The following is a 17,500-nucleotide window of genomic DNA, read 5'->3' on the forward strand; positions in this document are numbered from 1 at the left end:
TTCTAAACCCGGATTTTCTTTGGTTCCGGTTGGTTCGATTCAGATGTCTTGTCGTCTGATTGCGTGTGTGATGCTTGCATAACGCCAGAGTAAGAACAGGAAACTACCACGCACAAGCGTTCTACCGTAGCGTGATGGTGATTATACAATCCGGCACACAAAACATACGCACATGTAGAGAAGAGAAGTGTGTTGTAAAGAACGGTTAAGACGTTTTCCTGACCGAGAGACACCATGCGCGCACTCGTCAGTTGTCAGTGTGTTATATTTAGAGGAAGAAAATTCATTTTTCTCAAAAATGAAGTGAAATGAATATTTTCCTTTCTTGCTCACCCGCCACTCGTGACAATTGACGTCGTCGCGAATGGCAACGTTTATGGATCCATAGGCCGGGAGTCCATGGCTTGCTTTTTGAGATGCATAAGGCAGGCCAGGGAGATTGGTGTTTGTGTTTCAAGGTCGTATCAATTGGGTGGCAGCAAATGTATGGACGTCAAGTCCTACAAGCTAGTGGTTTGGACGGAGCGTGCGCGCGCGTTCACGTTTAGACGACTGCCACCAGCTTTCACGATGAGAGATTCACGTATGCAATGTGCCGAGACGGGCACGCAAAGAGCCGACCCTCGTGTGTTCCCTCTACATACATTCTTGACCTTTCCGAACAGCGCCGCAGACCTATCTAATGCCACTCTTCTCAAAGCATCTTACCCTTTTACGGAATAGAAAATGCATTTTGGGATGCAAAAAAGAAATGGATAACATCTGCGATTTCGTGTACGACGTGTGCATGTGCGCGTTACAAACATTTGCAGCATTTCACCTTCCTTAGCCCTTTGTGTCGTACCATCCTGAACTCATGCGATAGTGTCACGACAGCAGCATACCTACCGTGACACCCGGGTGGCACTGGCAAGGCAAGGATTTCGAAACATTTGGCCCCGTAACACACGGGGGGAATAAGAAATGAAAACACAGCGCCGCATTCACCGAACGGCCACCATAGAGAAGCTCCCTCAGCTGAGCTGAGAGGATATTTATAGTCAGAGAATGGGCGATTGAAAAGACAAACCCTCCATCCTCGTGTTCCCGCTTGTTATTGGGGATAGTTTCCTTTTTAGATAGAAAATACGCTTTTTGGTTTTTTATGGAAATTATTTTTCATTATGATTACTTTAGAGCAATCATGTATCTTACTGACAAAATGCTTCGTAAAAGACGTCTCTCTCATAGCAACCGGCGCCTTTCTTTCGTCACATTATGTAACGCCGTCCAAAATGTGCTGCCTCTCTGACTGCTCTGTTCTAGCCGTGACGTAACGGACACAAATACATGTGTCCCTGAGCAGGCAAAGAATCATCGATTATTTGTAAACTGGAGAGGCGCGTTATTTATCTATTTACTCCACAAAAGAGAAAAAATATATGGAAATCGCGAATAATAAGGATAAATTTAAAGACATTTATACGATAGGATCATTGACGTTTTCCAAACTTTGAAGAGCACAAGTTGTGTTGCGTAGTGACGTTAGCGATCTTGGGTTGCTAGGTTCCACAGGTTCCGGGCCCGCCATCACATGATAATTTTAGTACCGTCGTTGTCGTCGTTTTCTAATGGTCTCAACCCTGTAGCTTATCAGCTGATCTGCAGTAGTAGTAGTCCTCCCTTTCTAACACACGCACACAAACGGCAAACACGCACGCACGTTCACTCTGGAACGCTTTTGTGATAGCCTTGAAAAAAATCCCGCTAATAGATAAGGGCGCGCATACGATGCGGACACCTCCTCGTGTGTGGTAGCCCTGGTATTAAGTTGACCATGGCTGAGAATTTGGAGGGAAGGTGCAAGACTGAACACCGTAGAGAGGTGTACAGCCACATGTCGCATGTCGCAATTAGGAAGCGGATGATAACCGAACAGATTCACAGGCACATGACGGCGCCAAAGTGTTGGCATTTTCGACTCTGCGTTAGCCGCAAATTCCTGTAAAAATGTTGGTATTAACTTCTCTTCTTTCCGTTTTTCTTTTTCGCAGGTTGTGACGACGGCTTCTGGTATTATTTCGTATCCATTCGACACTGTCCGACGACGCATGATGATGCAGTCTGGCCGTGCCAAGGCTGATATCATGTACAAGAACACTCTCGACTGCTGGGTCAAGATCGGCAAGCAGGAAGGTTCGGGCGCCTTCTTCAAGGGTGCGTTCTCCAACGTCCTGCGTGGTACCGGTGGCGCGCTGGTGCTCGTCTTCTACGACGAAGTTAAGGCCCTGCTGGGTTAAGCGTCCTCCTCCTAGTTGTAATTAGTAATCGTGGTGGTGTCGGTGGTGATGGTGGTAGTGGTGGGCGTGTGGCCACAGTACTCAACATCGTGTTTGGGGAGTGCGCACGCCGTATTGGTCAGAAGGTTTGCCTGCCGCTACATGCATACCGCTATAAACAAGAGAGAGATCTACTGCTACTGCCTGCTGCTGCTGCTACGTGCGCTACTCACACAACATCCTTCGGAACACACATACTCCACCACACACACACCATCCCGATCCGCCATCCGCGCGCACTCCCAGGACAACAAAACAACACCAAACTCCTGACAGCATTAGCAGCAAATGCAGCGCGCGTTGTCTTGAATGGCGGGATGGACTGGCTGGATCGGGTTGGGACTACTGCCCGCTCGGAATCGTGCCGCGCCGGGCTAAAACGAAAAATTTAAAGTTCTATACGCGCCAGCGCCGCCACTTCTTATCCCGGTCCGACGAGTGTGTGCACATGCAATGCAATAGGAAGTACAGATTACAACAACTACCGAAAACCGAAAAATAGATTCGAAATATGACCATGGTTGAAAACAGAAATAAACTAGGTATTTATTTGAAAGTAGAAATCCGACGGAAGGGGGTGGGTGGGGAACGAAGGACTGAGAAATGGCTACAGAATGATGAATGGTCGCATTGAAGCAGAGAAACCTCTCCCGGTAAACGTATTTATTTGATTCATTAAAAGAAAATTTCTCTCGTATCTCCAACTACAGATACGAGTTGGGGCAGAGAGAATTGTGCGAATATAGATGATGGTTCGTTGCTGCATGAAGCCGGAATATTGTATAATCTATCGGCTATACAAGGTTCAGCAGCGATTGACAATCTCCTCCTTCTCTTTAGAACAAATCCTGCTGATCCAATTGCTCAGAAGACAGACCGTCGTCGAAAGCGAAATCAAAACCAGCCGACTCGACCGGTTCGTCAGGATCATTCGTTTTACGACTCCCAGCAGCTCCTTTTCTTCCAGCATTGCTGGTAGAAAAATCGTTCAGAAAGTCCAAATCGTTATCGAAGTTGCTCGGTTGCTCCGGTGAAAGGTTTATATCAAACTCACCGCTTGAACTGGGGAGCATAAAATCCATCGAACCGCTGCTCATGGATTCTTCCATAATGATGCTGCTGTTGCTGTTTTGTGTTTCTCCCATTGGATGTTGCTCATCGCTTTCCAGTAGATTCTCTGGGGGAGTGTCTGATGGTGTGTCCTTCGACGGCTCATTATCAGGGCTCAAGAAAACCTCTTCGTCCTGAACCATAGCCCTGTTCGATGTACCTTGAAGTGCAAATTGGCTCGATGACCGTTTCTTCGGGCTCAAAAAGTCCTCCTCGTGCTGTACCTCAGCCACATTGGCTGGCTTCATGGGTCGATCCTGTTTAATAACTTCGTCAACCCGTGCAGGTTTCTTAACAGGTACTTTCTGTACAATTGCTTGTGATTTTGGCTTCCGTTTGGAGCCGCTTGCAGTAAAAGATGCAACCGGTAAGGGTTCCTTGAAGATGCTGTCAGGCTTAGCAGTAGTCACTGCGGGTGCGGTCTTCTGCTTGGACTCCTTTCTAGGGATTTGGGCCGCTTGTGACCTCTCCATGGCGGGTTCTAATGCTTTACGTTTGCGCAACGTACGCTGGTCCTGCTGATGGTTTTCTCCAACATTTGAATCCTGAGTTTTGACCAATCTATTTGAACTCTTTGCTGGAGTTTTAAGAGAAGAGGCTATCTTCTCGCCAGCGAGTGGACGATGATTTTCTTGGTCATTCTGTCCTTCTAGGGCTTCTTTAGTCGACCCCGCACCGAATTGTGCTTTGAAATCGTTTTGCTTTTGCTTTTTCTTCGGAGGCTCAGCACTTCTGCCATTGCCGACTTTTTCTTGCTGACCACTGATTCGCGATTGCTTTTTGGATTGATTTTTCTTCGTACGATTTTGGGTCGTATCTGCCGATTGTTCGCACTTTTTAACCATCTTCTCGTAACTGGTGCTGGCTGGCTGCATGATTTTCAGTAGGTCAGGGAAATCGTTTGGGTTCTTGAATTCCAACTCGAACGAATACTTGCTCGTCGACTCATTCAGCAACATGAGCGACACCTCACCCTCGTGCTGCAGCGACCCATTCTCACCCTCGTGCGTATTAACAATAGCATTGATTACCTCACTGAAAGCCGGATCGGAACAACCACCATTTTCCAGTTGCTGGTGCTGTTGCTGTTGTTGTTGCTGCTGTTGCTTCGGATCGATTGGCATCGCATTCAACTCCTGCCGGCGAAGCATTTCCTCCCCGATCGATGCACACAGATCAGCGAGTGTGCGACAAATGCGATCCTCCTCTTGTCTGTACTCTTGCTTAGCACGGACAAAGTCCCGGTCAATGTCCGCTATTTCTTGCTGTAACGTGAGGGCCATTTGTTTGCTCTTCTCCACCTCCATCAAGCGGCGCGAGCTACGCAACTCGGCAATTACCTGTTCCTGCACCCGCACGACCTCAAGCATGCGTGCCATCTTTTGCTGGGCACGTCGCTCTCGATCACCGTCGCAATCACTGAGCAGCCGGTTCGTTCGCATCTGCCATGTCAACTCCAGTTGGCTATTATAGTTCTCGATCAAGCGCTGGGCGATAGTATTACTCTCCTTGATGATCTGCCTTCCACGTACCGACTCTTCATTTCCAGCCTGTATCCCATGGTACAGATTGTTCATACCTGAAACGAACCGAAACGAAAAATGGAGTCGAATTAGCACGGCAATTGGAATGGCATGCAGCCTGCTGTGATACTTACCCGATACGAGACGCTTGAGACTTTGCAGGAAGGTTTGCTTTTGTTGAATTTGGGCCCGTAATTCCGCCTCTTTTTCGCTTTCTGCATGATTTGATTGCGCTTCTCTGGTATTCTGCAAAAGGCATTACAAGATTAGGCTGCGATTTGTCGCTAGAAAGAATCCACCTGTTACTAAACTTACTCGGTAAAAAGAGATTAACTCTGCCGACAATGTTTTGCTGCTCGCCATCATGTTATTGGCGCCCGACGACGAAGAGTGTGTGATTCAAAAAGAATGAAGCTATCCAATGCCCACTGTGATGGCTAGATGGAGGATCAAAATCGGTCTACACTCGCCAGCTGTCAATTGAAAAGTGCGAGGCGAAATCGAAACAATCGTAGGAAGAGGGATAGTTCGGAGGACAAAGAGTGGGGCTAGCGTTTAAAACAGAGGAATGTTTTATTTTCCATTGCAAACCGTCCCTACAGGTATCCAGAAACGATGGCTTACCCATACGCTTACGGCAGCGTAAAGCTAGAACCGCTCCGTACGGCCATCGGCGTTTAGAGTTTTGTTTCCCTCGGAAATCGTTTTCAGAAAACGGTACTTGATTTAAAACCTATTAAATGCACTTTGCTCACAGTTTGTAGACATTATACGAACACGGCACCTGGCTTGGCATGATGGCAGACGGTTCTAGGCGTTACTGGTATTCCTTGTTGAGTGCGCGTCCGATCAGCATTCGTCGGATTTCCGACGTTCCGGCACCGATCTCGTACAGCTTGCAGTCACGCATGATACGGCCGGTGGGGTAATCGTTGATGTACCCATTGCCACCAAGGATCTGGATCGCATCGAGCGCTATCTGCGTTGCCTTCTCGGCACAGTACAGTATGACCCCGGCGCAATCCTTGGGATTCGCGTGACCCGCATCGCAAGCACGAGCCACAGAGTACAGGTACGCTCGGCAAGCATTCATCGTCGTGTACATGTCTGCCATCTTGCCCTGCAGCAGCTGAAACTCGCCGATGCGCGTATTGAACTGCTTGCGCACGTGCGCATACTCGAACGCCACGTCACAGGCGGCCTGCATCAGACCGACCGGTCCGGCCGCTAACACCAACCGTTCCAGATCCAATCCCGACATCAGCACGTAGACACCCTTGTTCAGTCCACCAAGCACGTTCCCGACCGGCACCTTCACATCCTCAAAGATGAGCTCACTGGTCGGGCTGCCCCGGATGCCCAGTTTGTCAAGCTTGGGTCCCTGCGTGAATCCGGCCGTTCCACGTTCCACGATGAACGCCGTAATGCCATGCTGTGGTTTGGCGCTAGCGTCCGTTTTCGCGTAAATTACGTACGTGTCCGCGACGGAACCGTTCGTAATCCAAAACTTGTTCCCGTTCAGTACGTAGTAATCGCCCTGCTTATCGGCACGCAGCTTCATCGATACCACGTCACTGCCCGAGCCGGCCTCGGACATGGCCAGTGCCCCGATATGCTCACCATTGCATAGCTTGGGTAGATAACGTTGCTTTTGCTCCTCAGTTCCGTGACGGTGTATCTGGTTGACACACAGATTCGAATGGGCACCATAGGACAGCGCGATCGAGCCGGAAGCACGAGAAATTTCTTCGTTCACGATACAGTGATCGAGGTAGGAACCGCCGAGTCCACCGTAATCGGGCTTCACCGTTACACCCAGCACACCGAGATCGCCTAGCTTGCGCCAGAAGCTGCGAAGTTCCCTGGAAGTGGATCGAGCAAAGGATCGAATAAAATACAACCAAAGCAAGCCGGGCACCGATGATTATCGCTTACTTGAACTCATTCTGCTTATCGATTTCCTGAGCGAACGGTGCGAGCTCTTTCTGCGCAAAGTTGAACACGGTTTGGCGTAGCTATTACGGAAAACAGGGGATCATTAGCATCCCTTTCGAAAGAAACGATCATTCGATCCGCAAAGAGGCAAAGTGTCACACAAACCTGCTGTTGTTCCTCGGTCAATCCGAAAAGGTTCTCGTCGATCGGATAGTGCTGCATTGAGCGACACTGAACGAGGATGGCCCCACCAGGGGTGGTGGTGGTGGGTGGTCGGAGTCGGCTAGTGGCCAACAGACGGCGGGAGGCCGTTGCCAAGTTACGTATTACAGACATCCTCGCCTTCTAGTCCTTGGCGTAGGCAACAGCAAAATCAGCACAGAACGCTCGCGATCAGCACACCTCGCCTGCCGTGACGTCGCACAATTTCAGTGATAAGGGAGCACCGCGGTTCACAAATACTTGCGATCCGAGATGTTTTTTCAACGGAAATCACACCCCACTTTGCGAATCTCCCAAGGCGCAGTTCCCCGAACTCACGCACACGAAAAAGCATATATCTTGGAGAAGGGTTTACGCAGGACGTTGCGGGCCGCTGTGCGTTGGAGGCTTGGCTTAGCATATGACCTTGACAGCTATTTAGGATCAAAATTGAACAATTTCTTAATTTTCAACCGTAATTTCATTGCTATGTCAGTTACAATCACTTTATAAAAGTATAAATTCCTAATAAAAGAAAAAAAATGAATTTAAGTGGCTTAAAAAAAAGTAAAAAAATGAAGCGTTTCCAGTTAAAAACGCTTCATTTCACAGAAACGCTTGGAGAACAAGGTAAACAAACTCTGGTCACCCTGCGGCGATTTGTCAAAAAAATGGAGGATTTTGTTGTTTGAAAGCTGAAAAAGTGATTTGTGGGGAGCTGATTACGTCTAGAACCACCCACGGTATCCCAAATGGAGCTGCCCTAAATCGTAGGAAATCTGTACGGATCGATCGAAATGAATGGCAGCATAATGATCAAATGTGAACCGTTTAGCGAAGAGGTAGAGCTGCTGAACAGGCTGGTGGCGAACGATGATCACCAGCGGCAGCAACAGGAACAGGAACAGCTGCAAGACCAGGAACTGCGTACGTTTTGCAGCTACAAGCTGAAGCTGGCGGATGAGACCATCGCGCTGCTGGAATGTAAGAACCGCATGGAGTTAACCACTGAATCGTGCTGGCATGACACCCAAATCACTTCATCTCCCTACCTTCCACAGCACAAGAGATCGATATTGAGTGTCTGCGGAAGATGCGCCTGGAGGATGTGGACGTGCTGTTCGAGGGGAGACCGTTGGGGCCAAAAATTCTGTTTCGAGAGGCGTTACTTGAGTGGCGCGAAGAGATCGGTCTACCCTGTAGAAGCCTCCGATGGCTGTCGACCCACAAGCGATCCGCAGAATCCGAGGACAGTGCCGATTCTCAAGCAAGCCAACCAAAGCGTGTACCTTCTTCCTCGGGCATGACGGTGGCAGCTTCGCTCTGGGATGAGTGTACGCAACAGCAACAATCAAGTCTGCTAGCGCAGGAGAAGGACACAATATCCAACCGCATGCCAACGGTTTCCTATCAATCTTTCCGCTGGCCCATGTCACCGGTCACGCTAAAGGATATTCTCAATAGTAGCACACTAGGACGGAACATATTGGCCGTCGGAGAGCTCGGCGTACTGAGTAAATCGATGCAGTGCCAACTGACGGCAATCATCATCGCCTACCACATGGAGTTTGAGACGAAGCTCAGCACACCGCAGCTGGAAAACTATGCCTACTGCATCTCCACCTTGTTGCCACACGAAAATCCCGTAAGCACAATCCCTTCAATTATCGCGGTGCGTAATAAATTCATGGTTCGTTTCCATTTCAGTTATCGTATCACATTCCACGTGGCCCGAATCGGCGCAATCCGGGCGGGTCGCTGTACTCGAGGTTCATTAACCAAAAAATTAGTCAAAAAGCCCTCGCCATTGGCAATTCGGTGGCAGCTTCTTAACTTGTAAGAATTTTAATTCACTCGGATCTCTCGGTGCACAAAAACTCAATTGACTAGGGTTTAAATTCGTAGAACTATGCTTTCGGACCGTCCGCCCGATGCGATCAACGCGAAACACGCTAATCTCGAGTAGGAGAAGGATTGTAATATTTATAACGTATGTACTTAAGCTTTTATCAGGGTGTTTTACGGTAATGCACTAGGGTTTGCGAGATGCTGTTTGTGATTTACTTTTTCATTATCCCTCTACTTTCTACTGTAGTTGTAAGCAATTGAGACTGGGGGCTTATGGAAATCCCACCCAAACTTCTCGCTCTCTTCTACCGTCGGTATCTTTGCCATGGTAGCTCATAGTTAGGTAGTAATGAACAGTTAGCTGGCACGTTGCAGAGGATGGGAAAGTTTATTGTAATATGTGCCCTGGGGGGTAAGGCAACTGAAAAGGGCGTACGTAGAATACTAGGACGTACTTCTGACAACAAAATGGTAGTGTTACTAGCAAAATCATTAGCATCATCACCTCCTTCTGAATGTTTGTGGCAAAATTGGCATTGGCAGTTTTTCGTGTACGTAGGAGCTCTTTAAATGGCTCAATAATATGTAATGTAAGTAGATTGCTTCTTCATTTCTCGTAACTTATTGCATTTGCTTTCAAAAAAGACGGCCACCAGCCATAATTTGGTGGAAAATACACTTTTAACTGTTTTCAAAGAAACTTTGATGAATTGAGCTCTTGTGACGAAAGTTTATATTTTAAAATACAGATTAAAAACCACGCAGCAGATTTCTTTTCAGCATGTTGAATAGAATGATGATGTATTTTTAACATATTTCGCAATGCTCAATCAAATCAATAAACTTATTATTTGAAAGTCCTCCTACACGATGTTCCCTCGATGTTAAATAGATGTTGTTACAGCATTCTGAACACATTTTGAACCTTCGTAGTACTCCACCACCACGCGTCTATCCTAGCGCTTTTGATCGCCAAGATCATCGATACAATCTTCGTCGATTTCGGGCCACTTTTCCGGGATAATGTCAAATAGCTCGTCCTTCACGTCACCCTGTATGACGATCTCATCATCACCAGTAACCGATGAACCGCAGGCAAACTTTGTACCGAAAAATTTGGCCGCGAGCTTCAGATCGATATCGAACGTACCGAGACCGACTACTACCGTGACGGATTTCTTTTTGCCTCGGGCCGATCGTGATAGTGATATCGAGCGGGGTCCTTCAGCTTTGGGTTTCTTCGTTTTCATCATCCCCTTACCACCGCGTTTCTGGCGTTTCTTTTCATCTTCCGTATCGGCGGCGGCCGTGGATTCTCCACCGCCACCACCACCGGAAGCAGTCGCCGCAGTGCCGCCATCACCACTGGATGGCGCATTTCCCACCTTCAGCCGCTCAAACTCGATCGGCAGATTCTTCTCGAGCCACTGCTTGCACTTTTCGTAATCGGGATAGTATTCGCAATACTCCAGGGGCATCGAACAGTTGCCGCAACACACAACGGTCAGTGGGTAGACGACTCCCGGTTTCGGGCCTGCCAGCAGTCGATCAGGGATTTCCTTTACCATGATGTTCTGGAATAGCAACGCACAAGCAACGATTAAATATCAATTTAACGTGAATTGGTGGTCCGGAATTACCTTTTCCTGGGTCGGTTCTGGTGCTGATCAAATCCACGTTCCACGCCGGGAGTGATGAATCGAGGATTTGTTTTGTTGTGATTCTTGGGTTGTGACAGCTGTCATTACGACTACTTCGAACAAAAATCAAAAACCGTTTCCCGAAGAGTGCATTTTTTTACATTTTCGTGGTCGATTTACTCAGTCGAGTAATATAAAGAATATTCGGGCAGGGGTCCTTTTGAATCACATAAATCCCTGCAAACGCTGTGGCTAGGAAAACCACGAAACCGCTGCACCTGTCAAGTGGCTGCCGGAAGGATCAAAGAAGCAAAACAAAATGTGCGCAACCTGCCGGCGGAATCTTGCTTGAGCGATTACAGCATCCAATTTTGTTTTACGCCATGCAACAAACTGTGTCTACAATGATTGGCAAACACTTTGTCAATCGTCCTCACCGAGTGTCGTAGAGGAAAAAGGTCAGCTTATCAGAGCCATCGTGGCATCAAACGAGAACAAAACGCCGCAGTCGCCCGCGCAGTTGGTGTTTACCTTTGGGCTTCCAATAAGACGCAGCGCCATGGTCGAGCGATAAAACCGTTCGTCACCAACGGAAAGTAATCGACAACGATAAGATAAGCCAATCGCACCGGATCGGGCCTCCCACGGTTCATCGCATTAGCCGATTTAGTCCGGCTTAAGCACGCAGCACGTTATGCAATAAATCTATCCACCACCGTGCAATCGAAACGTGTATCGAAGTCTGCATTCCTGACGTTCACCGGAAGCATCCGTCTCGTTGTCCCCAGGTCTCACCAGCCAACCAACCAGCCAAAGTGAACTTTGATCGAAGCGTCCGGTAATGTCGTCTGGAATGAAAAAGTTTGGTGACTTGATCGGTTCCATCGACGAGGGGACCAGCTCGGCACGATTCATTCTTTTCAAGGCGGAAACGGCCGAAGTGGTTTGCTTCCACCAGAAGGAGCTGCGACAAATCTACCCTCAGGAAGGATGGGTGGAGCAGGAACCGCAGGAGATACTGGCTGTCGTGCAAGAGTGCATCGAGAAAACGATTGAGAAGCTGCGCGATTTAGGCGGTGATCCGGCCAACGATATCGTGGCGGTCGGCGTTACGAATCAGCGTGAAACGACAATCGTCTGGAACAAGGAAACCGGTGAACCGCTGTACAATGCGATCGTATGGCTCGATATGCGCACCGCATCTACCGTCGATCAGCTGCTCGAAACGGTACCAAATAAGACAAAGAACAAGGACTACCTAAAACCAATTTGCGGTTTACCGTTGTCACCCTATTTCTCGGCCGTTAAGCTACGGTGGTTGATGGACAATGTGCCGAAGGTGAAGGCAGCCATCCGGGCGGGGAACTGTCTGTTCGGAACGGTTGATACTTGGTTGATTTGGAATCTTACCGGAGGACCCAACGGCGGCGTGCACATAACCGATGTTTCTAATGCGTCCCGAACGATGCTGATGAGTCTGGAATCGCTAGAGTACGATAAAACGTTGCTGAAGTTCTTTGACGTTCCAGTTGAAATCCTGCCCAGCATTCGATCCAGCTCGGAGGTGTACGGTTTGATTTCATACGAACCACTGCGCGGGATCCCACTGTCGGGTTGCCTAGGAGACCAACAGTCGGCTCTGGTCGGTCAGGAGTGCTTGATGCGCGGCAAAGCCAAAGCCACCTATGGTACGGGATGCTTTCTGCTTTACAACACTGGCACTGCGCGGATCGATTCATCGCATGGATTGCTCACGACGGTAGCTTACCAGTTCGGTCCGGAGGAGGCTCCGGTGTACGCACTGGAAGGATCAGTAGGTGTCGCTGGAGCCGCTCTCGGTTGGTTGCGTGATAACATGAACCTGATGGCAAGTGTGAGCGAATCGGAAGCATTAGCCAAAACCGTTCCAAACAATGGGGACGTTTACTTTGTGCCAGCGTTCAGTGGGCTTTATGCACCGTACTGGAACCAGGAAGCTCGTGGTGTTATCTGCGGCATTACCGAGGATACGAAGCGAGGTCACATTGTGCGGGCAGCACTGGAAGCGATCTGTTTCCAGGTGCGTGATATACTGGATGTCATGAACAGTGAATGTGGGACGCCACTCGTCCGGTTAAAGGTGGACGGCGGAATGACGATCAACGAGTCGATGATGCAGTGGCAAGCCGATCTAATTGGACTGGACATACAGCGGCCAACGTTCGTTGAAACTACCGCATTGGTAAGGGGATTCGAAAGAGTCGATCTTTATCTAGTCTCAAGATTCATGGTATTTTTTGAATTTTGAATTCCTTTCGGGCCATCAACCTATATAGGGAGCAGCAATGGTTGCTGGACGCGCGGTGGGCAAATGGGACATCGAGAACGTGAGTGTGGAGAGCAAGTGCACCGTGTTTCGACCGCAAATCAGTGAAGACGAGCGCGATATGCGCTACAGCAAGTGGAAGATGGCCATCGAGCGATCCTTTGGCTGGGAGAGCAACACACTGTGATCGGTACGTAGAGGAGAAGGAGGAGGCTCAAGCTGATCTTTCCACAAAGCGGCATCCGACAACGAGCAGCATTCATTCCGCTGCTAGCTTATATGCATAGTATAGGGAAAATATAGGGGATACATGTTTCCGGGGTTGGGTTATGTTTTATGTAATAAACCATTTTTCATTATCGTTATGAACGTAAGCGGTAACCTGATGGCACACACGTGTATAACGTTTGTTGAGTTTGATTGTAAATTAGTTTATTTCGCATGGTATACAGTCGAAAAATGAAAAATAAAAAACATATAAATGTAGCATGGAACGAGGAGCAGTAATTATGCAAAAGACCAACGACACACCATCCACGTCCGTAGGTCCTCCTGATGAAATTGAGATACTTAGAATACGAGGAGCATAAGGTTTGCGTGAATTCCGTATTGCCTCAGCAACCGGCGGCGGCGGCGGCGGCGGCAGCAGCAGCAGCTGCAGTTGCTTCCATTCTCTCGATTTATCGGTGAAATAAGGAGCTTAACTAGCAGCCAAAAAAGCTAACATTTTTCGTTTAAATATATACATGGTTGAAGAAAACAAAAACTGAACCAACAAAAAACAAATCTCGCTTAGAGGAAAATAACTGAAGAGATAAAGAGGGAGAAAGAGAGAGAGAGACGAAACACGAGGCTGTAGAAGGACCCTTTTATCAAGCACCATTGCGCATGGCCTTCAGCAAAACAGCATACTGAACTTATACTGGCGGGGGTCCTGTTGCTCTTAGATTAATCATTTGTTCGTTTCGCGAAACCATTGCCACGCGCACGCATCGCATTGTGGACTGTTTGTGAAGATTCCGATTGTTTTGCGCGCACGCTTTAGCACGCCTACTGCTGCGGTACACCATCGAGCACTGCTGCTGGACCACCACCGCCTGCTCCGACTCCACCACCAGCACGACCGCCTATTTCATCCGCATTCGCCAGCATCCCACCGATGGCACCTTCCTCGCCATCGAGTAGTGCTTCTGGCCGCAGGAAGGGTTCACCTTCTGGTTCGTGTGATATTTCAAAGTGTCGCTGGGGAAGTGGATTACCGGCTATGGTCGATAGAAGGGAACAAATAAGAGAAAAGATTAAAAATACCTGGCAACCATGTCGCAGCCACACAGATCTGCCAACCAGAGTGGGATCTCAGAGAGCGTACCCGAATCAAGCTCCAGCGCTGGATCAGCCGTCGCTTCCGCCAGATTGGTGACCGATTTCGACTTGACGCACTGGAAGTCGACGTGTCGACTTTTCGCTTCCTCTTTCTCCCAGGACATGTGTATGAAGGGCCTCTGCAGATAGTTGTAGATCACCTCTACGCGTCCACTGGCGCGCCGTTTGATCTTCTCCTTGTACGTCGGGTAACCTTCGATGCCGAGCCGGATCTTCTTAAGACCCCGATCCTTCAGCACCTGCTTCGCCACATCCCGGTTTTCGATATACTTAAAGAACCGATACATGGCCGTATTCGCCACCGTCTGGCAGTCCTCTTCACCCATCTGCGGAGGGTACTCCTCGTCCCAGTCGATCGTGTCATCTGTAAGCGCCAATAACGAGTAAGCACTATAACACAACACCGCGCCGAATGGCCCCGGGATCCTTTACTTACCCTCCGAAAGCACGACAATGTGACACTCGCGATGCCCTTGCCGTGCCGCGTCAACCATCAGCGGTAGGATCAGTGATTCGAGGAACGCTTCAAACTGAATACTCGCGCCCTCGTTGCTCAGCTCGTGCAGCAAACCACGCAAATTCTGGCACCGGATCGTCTCGGCATTGAACGGGATCAGTAGGTAATCACAGGCTTCCCGAAGCTCCAGCACGGAGACGGTTGGCGGGCAGCGGATCACCCCCGATCGATAGTACTCGAGGATGGCCCGGAACACGGTGTGCGAGATGCCGTCCGCCACCTCATACTCACCCCGCTCGTTCGGGTGCGTAAATTCTAGCCCCGAGCTAAACATTCGGCCCAGCATGGTCTGCGGTTGAGCCGTCAGCATGGACGCGTTCACCGAGAACGTCGTATTGTCGACGATCAGCGTGATACGCTCACCGTCGGGCAGCTTCTTCGCCATGCTGCCAGACCCAACACACCCTCCTGCTGAGGCCGCCACCTTAGCACTGTCCGTCGTATTATGTTGTTGTTGTTGCTGTTGCTGTTGATGCTGCATCAGTCGATTATTTCTGAGGTGAGAAGTACGATAAATTTAAAATGAAAACGAGTACAAACGACTGGCGAATGTTTTACTGTTCCCCGTGTCAAATCAATCTCGAGGGAATTCGAAACAGGCCCACTTTGCTCTGACCGAACGGTAATAGCCGTCTAGACGATAGCTGTTGTCGTGGCTACGGAACTATGGTCTTAACTCACTTTAAACACAGACACTGGCTAAGTAAGCTGTGCATCGTCTGCGAAGGGACCGAGGATGAAATTGTGCTGACGTTGTGCCTGTATCCTGCATCTCGCGTGATACTAGGCCACCGTCAATCGTGTACACTCGGGAATACATGGTTGATCGGGAATACGGGCCGTTGGTAGTTGGTAGCGGTGGCCAGCGGGAAGGAGGAGGTGGTCGTCGCGTCTAGAGCTGTGCAGACGGTGTCAGCATACCCACACATAGTAACCGAAACCAACAGAAAAAAGGCAGAAAACCAGACCAAACCCTGACCTAGCACACAAAGAAACCCAGTCTCCCAGTGCCACCGACTATCACGCGCGCTAGCCCATGTTAAGGGTTGGCGGCTATGAGGCAGCGAGAAAGGACATTGGAAGGATGTAGAGGAGTCGTGGTCGTCTGGTTCGGTGGCGGTCTGCGTCTGTCAACTAAGGATACACTATCAACCTATTTTCGCTACTCTTCTGGCACACACAGTATCCTGTGCAGCAGCGCAGCGCATGAAGCAATAGCTGCTGCTGCTGCATCCCGTACAACCGAAGCTAGCAACAGCCTGCTCTTCTCGCACATTCGTTCTGCTTTGTGTCCTTTGTGTGTGCAGCGAAGGGTTTCGGTCTCGCATACTGCTCTGCGCACCGTCTGGCGATTGACTCTAGTTCTTGTTACTATTTACTTGATTACTTCCAACAGCGTGGGATGGATATGAACGGGAGTGTCGCCGTTCTTCCTATCCCTACCACCACCCCGTGGAATCGTTCCTCTCACTATTTCCTTCCTCTTCTCGCATGTGCGCACTTACCTGGCACGGTTTTTCATCATCTTGCGGCGGCGATCGTCTGTCTCTGTAGTGTCCTCGGTGTTGCTGCTGCTGTGCGAGCTATCGTAGCTATCATTCTTTCCGATTGCGCCACCGACTGCAGCAGCACCACCAACAAGCGCGCCACTACCAGGACCTGGCCCAACACTGGGGCTGTTGCTTTCCCGCTGCTGGGACAGTTGTTGCTGTTGTTGTTGCTGCTGCTGCTGCTGCTGCTGGCCACCGGATGTTCCCTGTTTACGCTGATGCTGCAGGTCCATCACGAGTCGCTTCAACGCTCCGCACACCCGCCCAAAGTATCGATGGTAGATGAGGTGTAGTCTATCCACGACGAAGATGGTACTGGGAGAGTTGGGCTGAGAATCCTGGCGCTAGTGACCTACTCTGCTACTTCCGGTACTGTTGCTATTTCCCGTTACACGGAATCTTTTTCGACCATTGAATCCGTCCCTTTTTTCGGGATTTTGTTTGGGATTCCCGCTGTTACCCGATTATCGCTTCTTGCGCAAAAGCGGAAGTAAGAAAGCTGCACCGTAATCTGGTACACACGACTCGCGAGGAGGGGATATGCGTAGGCAGCAGTAAAACGGAATTAGTGGAAACCACTCCCGGATTTCCCGGATTCCCCGGATTCAGAGATTACGGAGGAAATCACAACGGCAGGAATTCCCCAGTAGACTAGATTTATGTGTGTATGGGGCCCAAGCACTGAATCACGGATGCTGGGCAATACGGGCGAACGGAAAATTGGTCTTCTTGCACGGAGGAGGTGGTTTGCTTCTTTTGTTTGGCTGAGTTTTCCCCGTATTTGACGTTTCGAACAAAAAAAAACAAACGTCAAAAGTGTTTACAGTGCGTCTCATAGCAAGAGCCTCACCTTGCTTCTTCTGAAAAGATTCTTGCTAAATGCATAATAATTGGGTAATTTGGAAAATGAATAATTTCAATCGTTTTCTTGTGTTAAACCAAGTTTTATCACCATCCTGGGGTTTGAGTAGTTTGTGGCACTCTTTTAATTGGAGACTCCGCTTGTGTAAATAATCGTGAAAGTTCTCACTTGTCAAGTGAGAAAGTGATGCAAAATGCTCACTTGTAGTGAGAAAGGACTCACCGTACTGAGTGTGTCAGAAGAAAAACACCCCCCCGATCGGAAAAGTAAACGGGGAATGAAAATTTCGGCCGTACCGTGGGTCTGTG

The 17,500-nt window shown here is 49.1% G+C and overlaps 7 protein-coding genes across 8 annotated transcripts in view; 3 read left to right on the forward strand and 4 right to left on the reverse strand.

The window, feature by feature from the left end:
• LOC125956786 (uncharacterized) overlaps positions 1-2,881 on the forward strand; it is a 7,536-nt gene extending 4,655 nt beyond the window's left edge. Inside the window, exon 8 of the mRNA XM_049688981.1 lies at positions 2,034-2,881. Within this exon, the coding sequence (XP_049544938.1) occupies positions 2,034-2,279 (246 nt within the window). The 3' untranslated portion in view covers positions 2,280-2,881. The remainder of the gene's footprint in view (positions 1-2,033) is intronic.
• Positions 2,882-3,154: 273 nt separating this feature from the next.
• On the reverse strand, positions 3,155-5,426 carry LOC125955676 (bromodomain-containing protein DDB_G0280777-like). The gene is made up of 3 exons (XM_049686818.1): positions 5,267-5,426; positions 5,086-5,197; positions 3,155-5,007 (listed from the first exon to the last, which is right to left on the reverse strand). The coding sequence occupies exons 1-3, from the start codon at positions 5,315-5,317 to the stop codon at positions 3,155-3,157; spliced, it is 2,016 nt and encodes a 671-aa protein (XP_049542775.1). The 5' UTR covers positions 5,318-5,426.
• Positions 5,427-5,505: 79 nt separating this feature from the next.
• Positions 5,506-7,356, reverse strand: LOC125956747 (isovaleryl-CoA dehydrogenase, mitochondrial). Its single transcript, XM_049688926.1, has 3 exons — positions 7,052-7,356; positions 6,887-6,966; positions 5,506-6,813 (listed from the first exon to the last, which is right to left on the reverse strand). Exons 1-3 carry the CDS (start codon positions 7,220-7,222, stop codon positions 5,769-5,771), a joined length of 1,296 nt encoding a protein of 431 aa, XP_049544883.1. The 5' UTR covers positions 7,223-7,356; the 3' UTR covers positions 5,506-5,768.
• A 267-nt stretch (positions 7,357-7,623) lies between these two features.
• Positions 7,624-9,619, forward strand: LOC125956761 (uncharacterized). Its single transcript, XM_049688950.1, has 3 exons — positions 7,624-8,071; positions 8,149-8,732; positions 8,795-9,619. The coding sequence occupies exons 1-3, from the start codon at positions 7,885-7,887 to the stop codon at positions 8,918-8,920; spliced, it is 897 nt and encodes a 298-aa protein (XP_049544907.1). The 5' UTR covers positions 7,624-7,884; the 3' UTR covers positions 8,921-9,619.
• A 34-nt stretch (positions 9,620-9,653) lies between these two features.
• LOC125956772 (density-regulated protein homolog) lies at positions 9,654-10,724 on the reverse strand. Its single transcript, XM_049688965.1, has 2 exons — positions 10,576-10,724; positions 9,654-10,509 (listed from the first exon to the last, which is right to left on the reverse strand). Exon 2 carries the CDS (start codon positions 10,501-10,503, stop codon positions 9,892-9,894), a length of 612 nt encoding a protein of 203 aa, XP_049544922.1. The 5' UTR covers positions 10,504-10,509; positions 10,576-10,724; the 3' UTR covers positions 9,654-9,891.
• An 85-nt stretch (positions 10,725-10,809) lies between these two features.
• LOC125956742 (glycerol kinase) lies at positions 10,810-13,301 on the forward strand. The gene is made up of 2 exons (XM_049688920.1): positions 10,810-12,796; positions 12,891-13,301. Exons 1-2 carry the CDS (start codon positions 11,417-11,419, stop codon positions 13,065-13,067), a joined length of 1,557 nt encoding a protein of 518 aa, XP_049544877.1. The 5' UTR covers positions 10,810-11,416; the 3' UTR covers positions 13,068-13,301.
• A 115-nt stretch (positions 13,302-13,416) lies between these two features.
• Positions 13,417-17,094, reverse strand: LOC125956745 (BTB/POZ domain-containing protein 10). Of its 2 annotated transcripts, none has more exons than XM_049688922.1 (4): positions 16,286-17,094; positions 14,700-15,274; positions 14,250-14,627; positions 13,417-14,142 (listed from the first exon to the last, which is right to left on the reverse strand). In XM_049688922.1, exons 1-4 carry the CDS (start codon positions 16,561-16,563, stop codon positions 13,931-13,933), a joined length of 1,443 nt encoding a protein of 480 aa, XP_049544879.1. In that variant the 5' UTR covers positions 16,564-17,094; the 3' UTR covers positions 13,417-13,930. The 2 variants fall into 2 exon arrangements, with proteins under 2 accessions (XP_049544879.1, XP_049544880.1); XM_049688923.1 differs by lacking the exon at positions 16,286-17,094 and adding an exon at positions 15,462-16,242.
• Positions 17,095-17,500: the final 406 nt, after the last annotated feature.

The sequence above is a fragment of the Anopheles darlingi genome, chromosome 3 (genome assembly GCF_943734745.1).
Source record: "Anopheles darlingi chromosome 3, idAnoDarlMG_H_01, whole genome shotgun sequence".
Taxonomy (NCBI): Eukaryota; Metazoa; Arthropoda; class Insecta; order Diptera; family Culicidae; genus Anopheles; species Anopheles darlingi.

Bases quoted from the DNA above. Each gene is read 5' to 3' on its own strand.
- LOC125956742 (XM_049688920.1), top strand. From the start codon at position 11,417: ATGTCGTCTGGAATGAAAAAGTTTGGTGACTTGATCGGTTCCATCGAC. The intron at 12,797-12,890 runs GTAAGGGGATTC...CAACCTATATAG, and splicing joins TCGTTGAAACTACCGCATTG to GGAGCAGCAATGGTTGCTGG.
- LOC125955676 (XM_049686818.1), bottom strand. From the start codon at position 5,317: ATGATGGCGAGCAGCAAAACATTGTCGGCAGAGTTAATCTCTTTTTAC. The intron at 5,198-5,266 runs GTAAGTTTAGTA...TGCCTTTTGCAG, and splicing joins AGTTAATCTCTTTTTACCGA to AATACCAGAGAAGCGCAATC. The intron at 5,008-5,085 runs GTAAGTATCACA...GGTTCGTTTCAG, and splicing joins TCTCAAGCGTCTCGTATCGG to GTATGAACAATCTGTACCAT.
- LOC125956772 (XM_049688965.1), bottom strand. From the start codon at position 10,503: ATGGTAAAGGAAATCCCTGATCGACTGCTGGCAGGCCCGAAACCGGGA.
- LOC125956745 (XM_049688922.1), bottom strand. From the start codon at position 16,563: ATGGACCTGCAGCATCAGCGTAAACAGGGAACATCCGGTGGCCAGCAG. The intron at 15,275-16,285 runs GTAAGTGCGCAC...TTCTCACCTCAG, and splicing joins ATGATGAAAAACCGTGCCAG to AAATAATCGACTGATGCAGC. The intron at 14,628-14,699 runs GTAAGTAAAGGA...TGGCGCTTACAG, and splicing joins CATTGTCGTGCTTTCGGAGG to ATGACACGATCGACTGGGAC.
- LOC125956761 (XM_049688950.1), top strand. From the start codon at position 7,885: ATGAATGGCAGCATAATGATCAAATGTGAACCGTTTAGCGAAGAGGTA. The intron at 8,072-8,148 runs GTAAGAACCGCA...TACCTTCCACAG, and splicing joins GACCATCGCGCTGCTGGAAT to CACAAGAGATCGATATTGAG. The intron at 8,733-8,794 runs GTAAGCACAATC...TTTCCATTTCAG, and splicing joins TGTTGCCACACGAAAATCCC to TTATCGTATCACATTCCACG.
- LOC125956747 (XM_049688926.1), bottom strand. From the start codon at position 7,222: ATGTCTGTAATACGTAACTTGGCAACGGCCTCCCGCCGTCTGTTGGCC. The intron at 6,967-7,051 runs GTTTGTGTGACA...TTTCCGTAATAG, and splicing joins TGACCGAGGAACAACAGCAG to CTACGCCAAACCGTGTTCAA. The intron at 6,814-6,886 runs GTAAGCGATAAT...ATCCACTTCCAG, and splicing joins GATAAGCAGAATGAGTTCAA to GGAACTTCGCAGCTTCTGGC.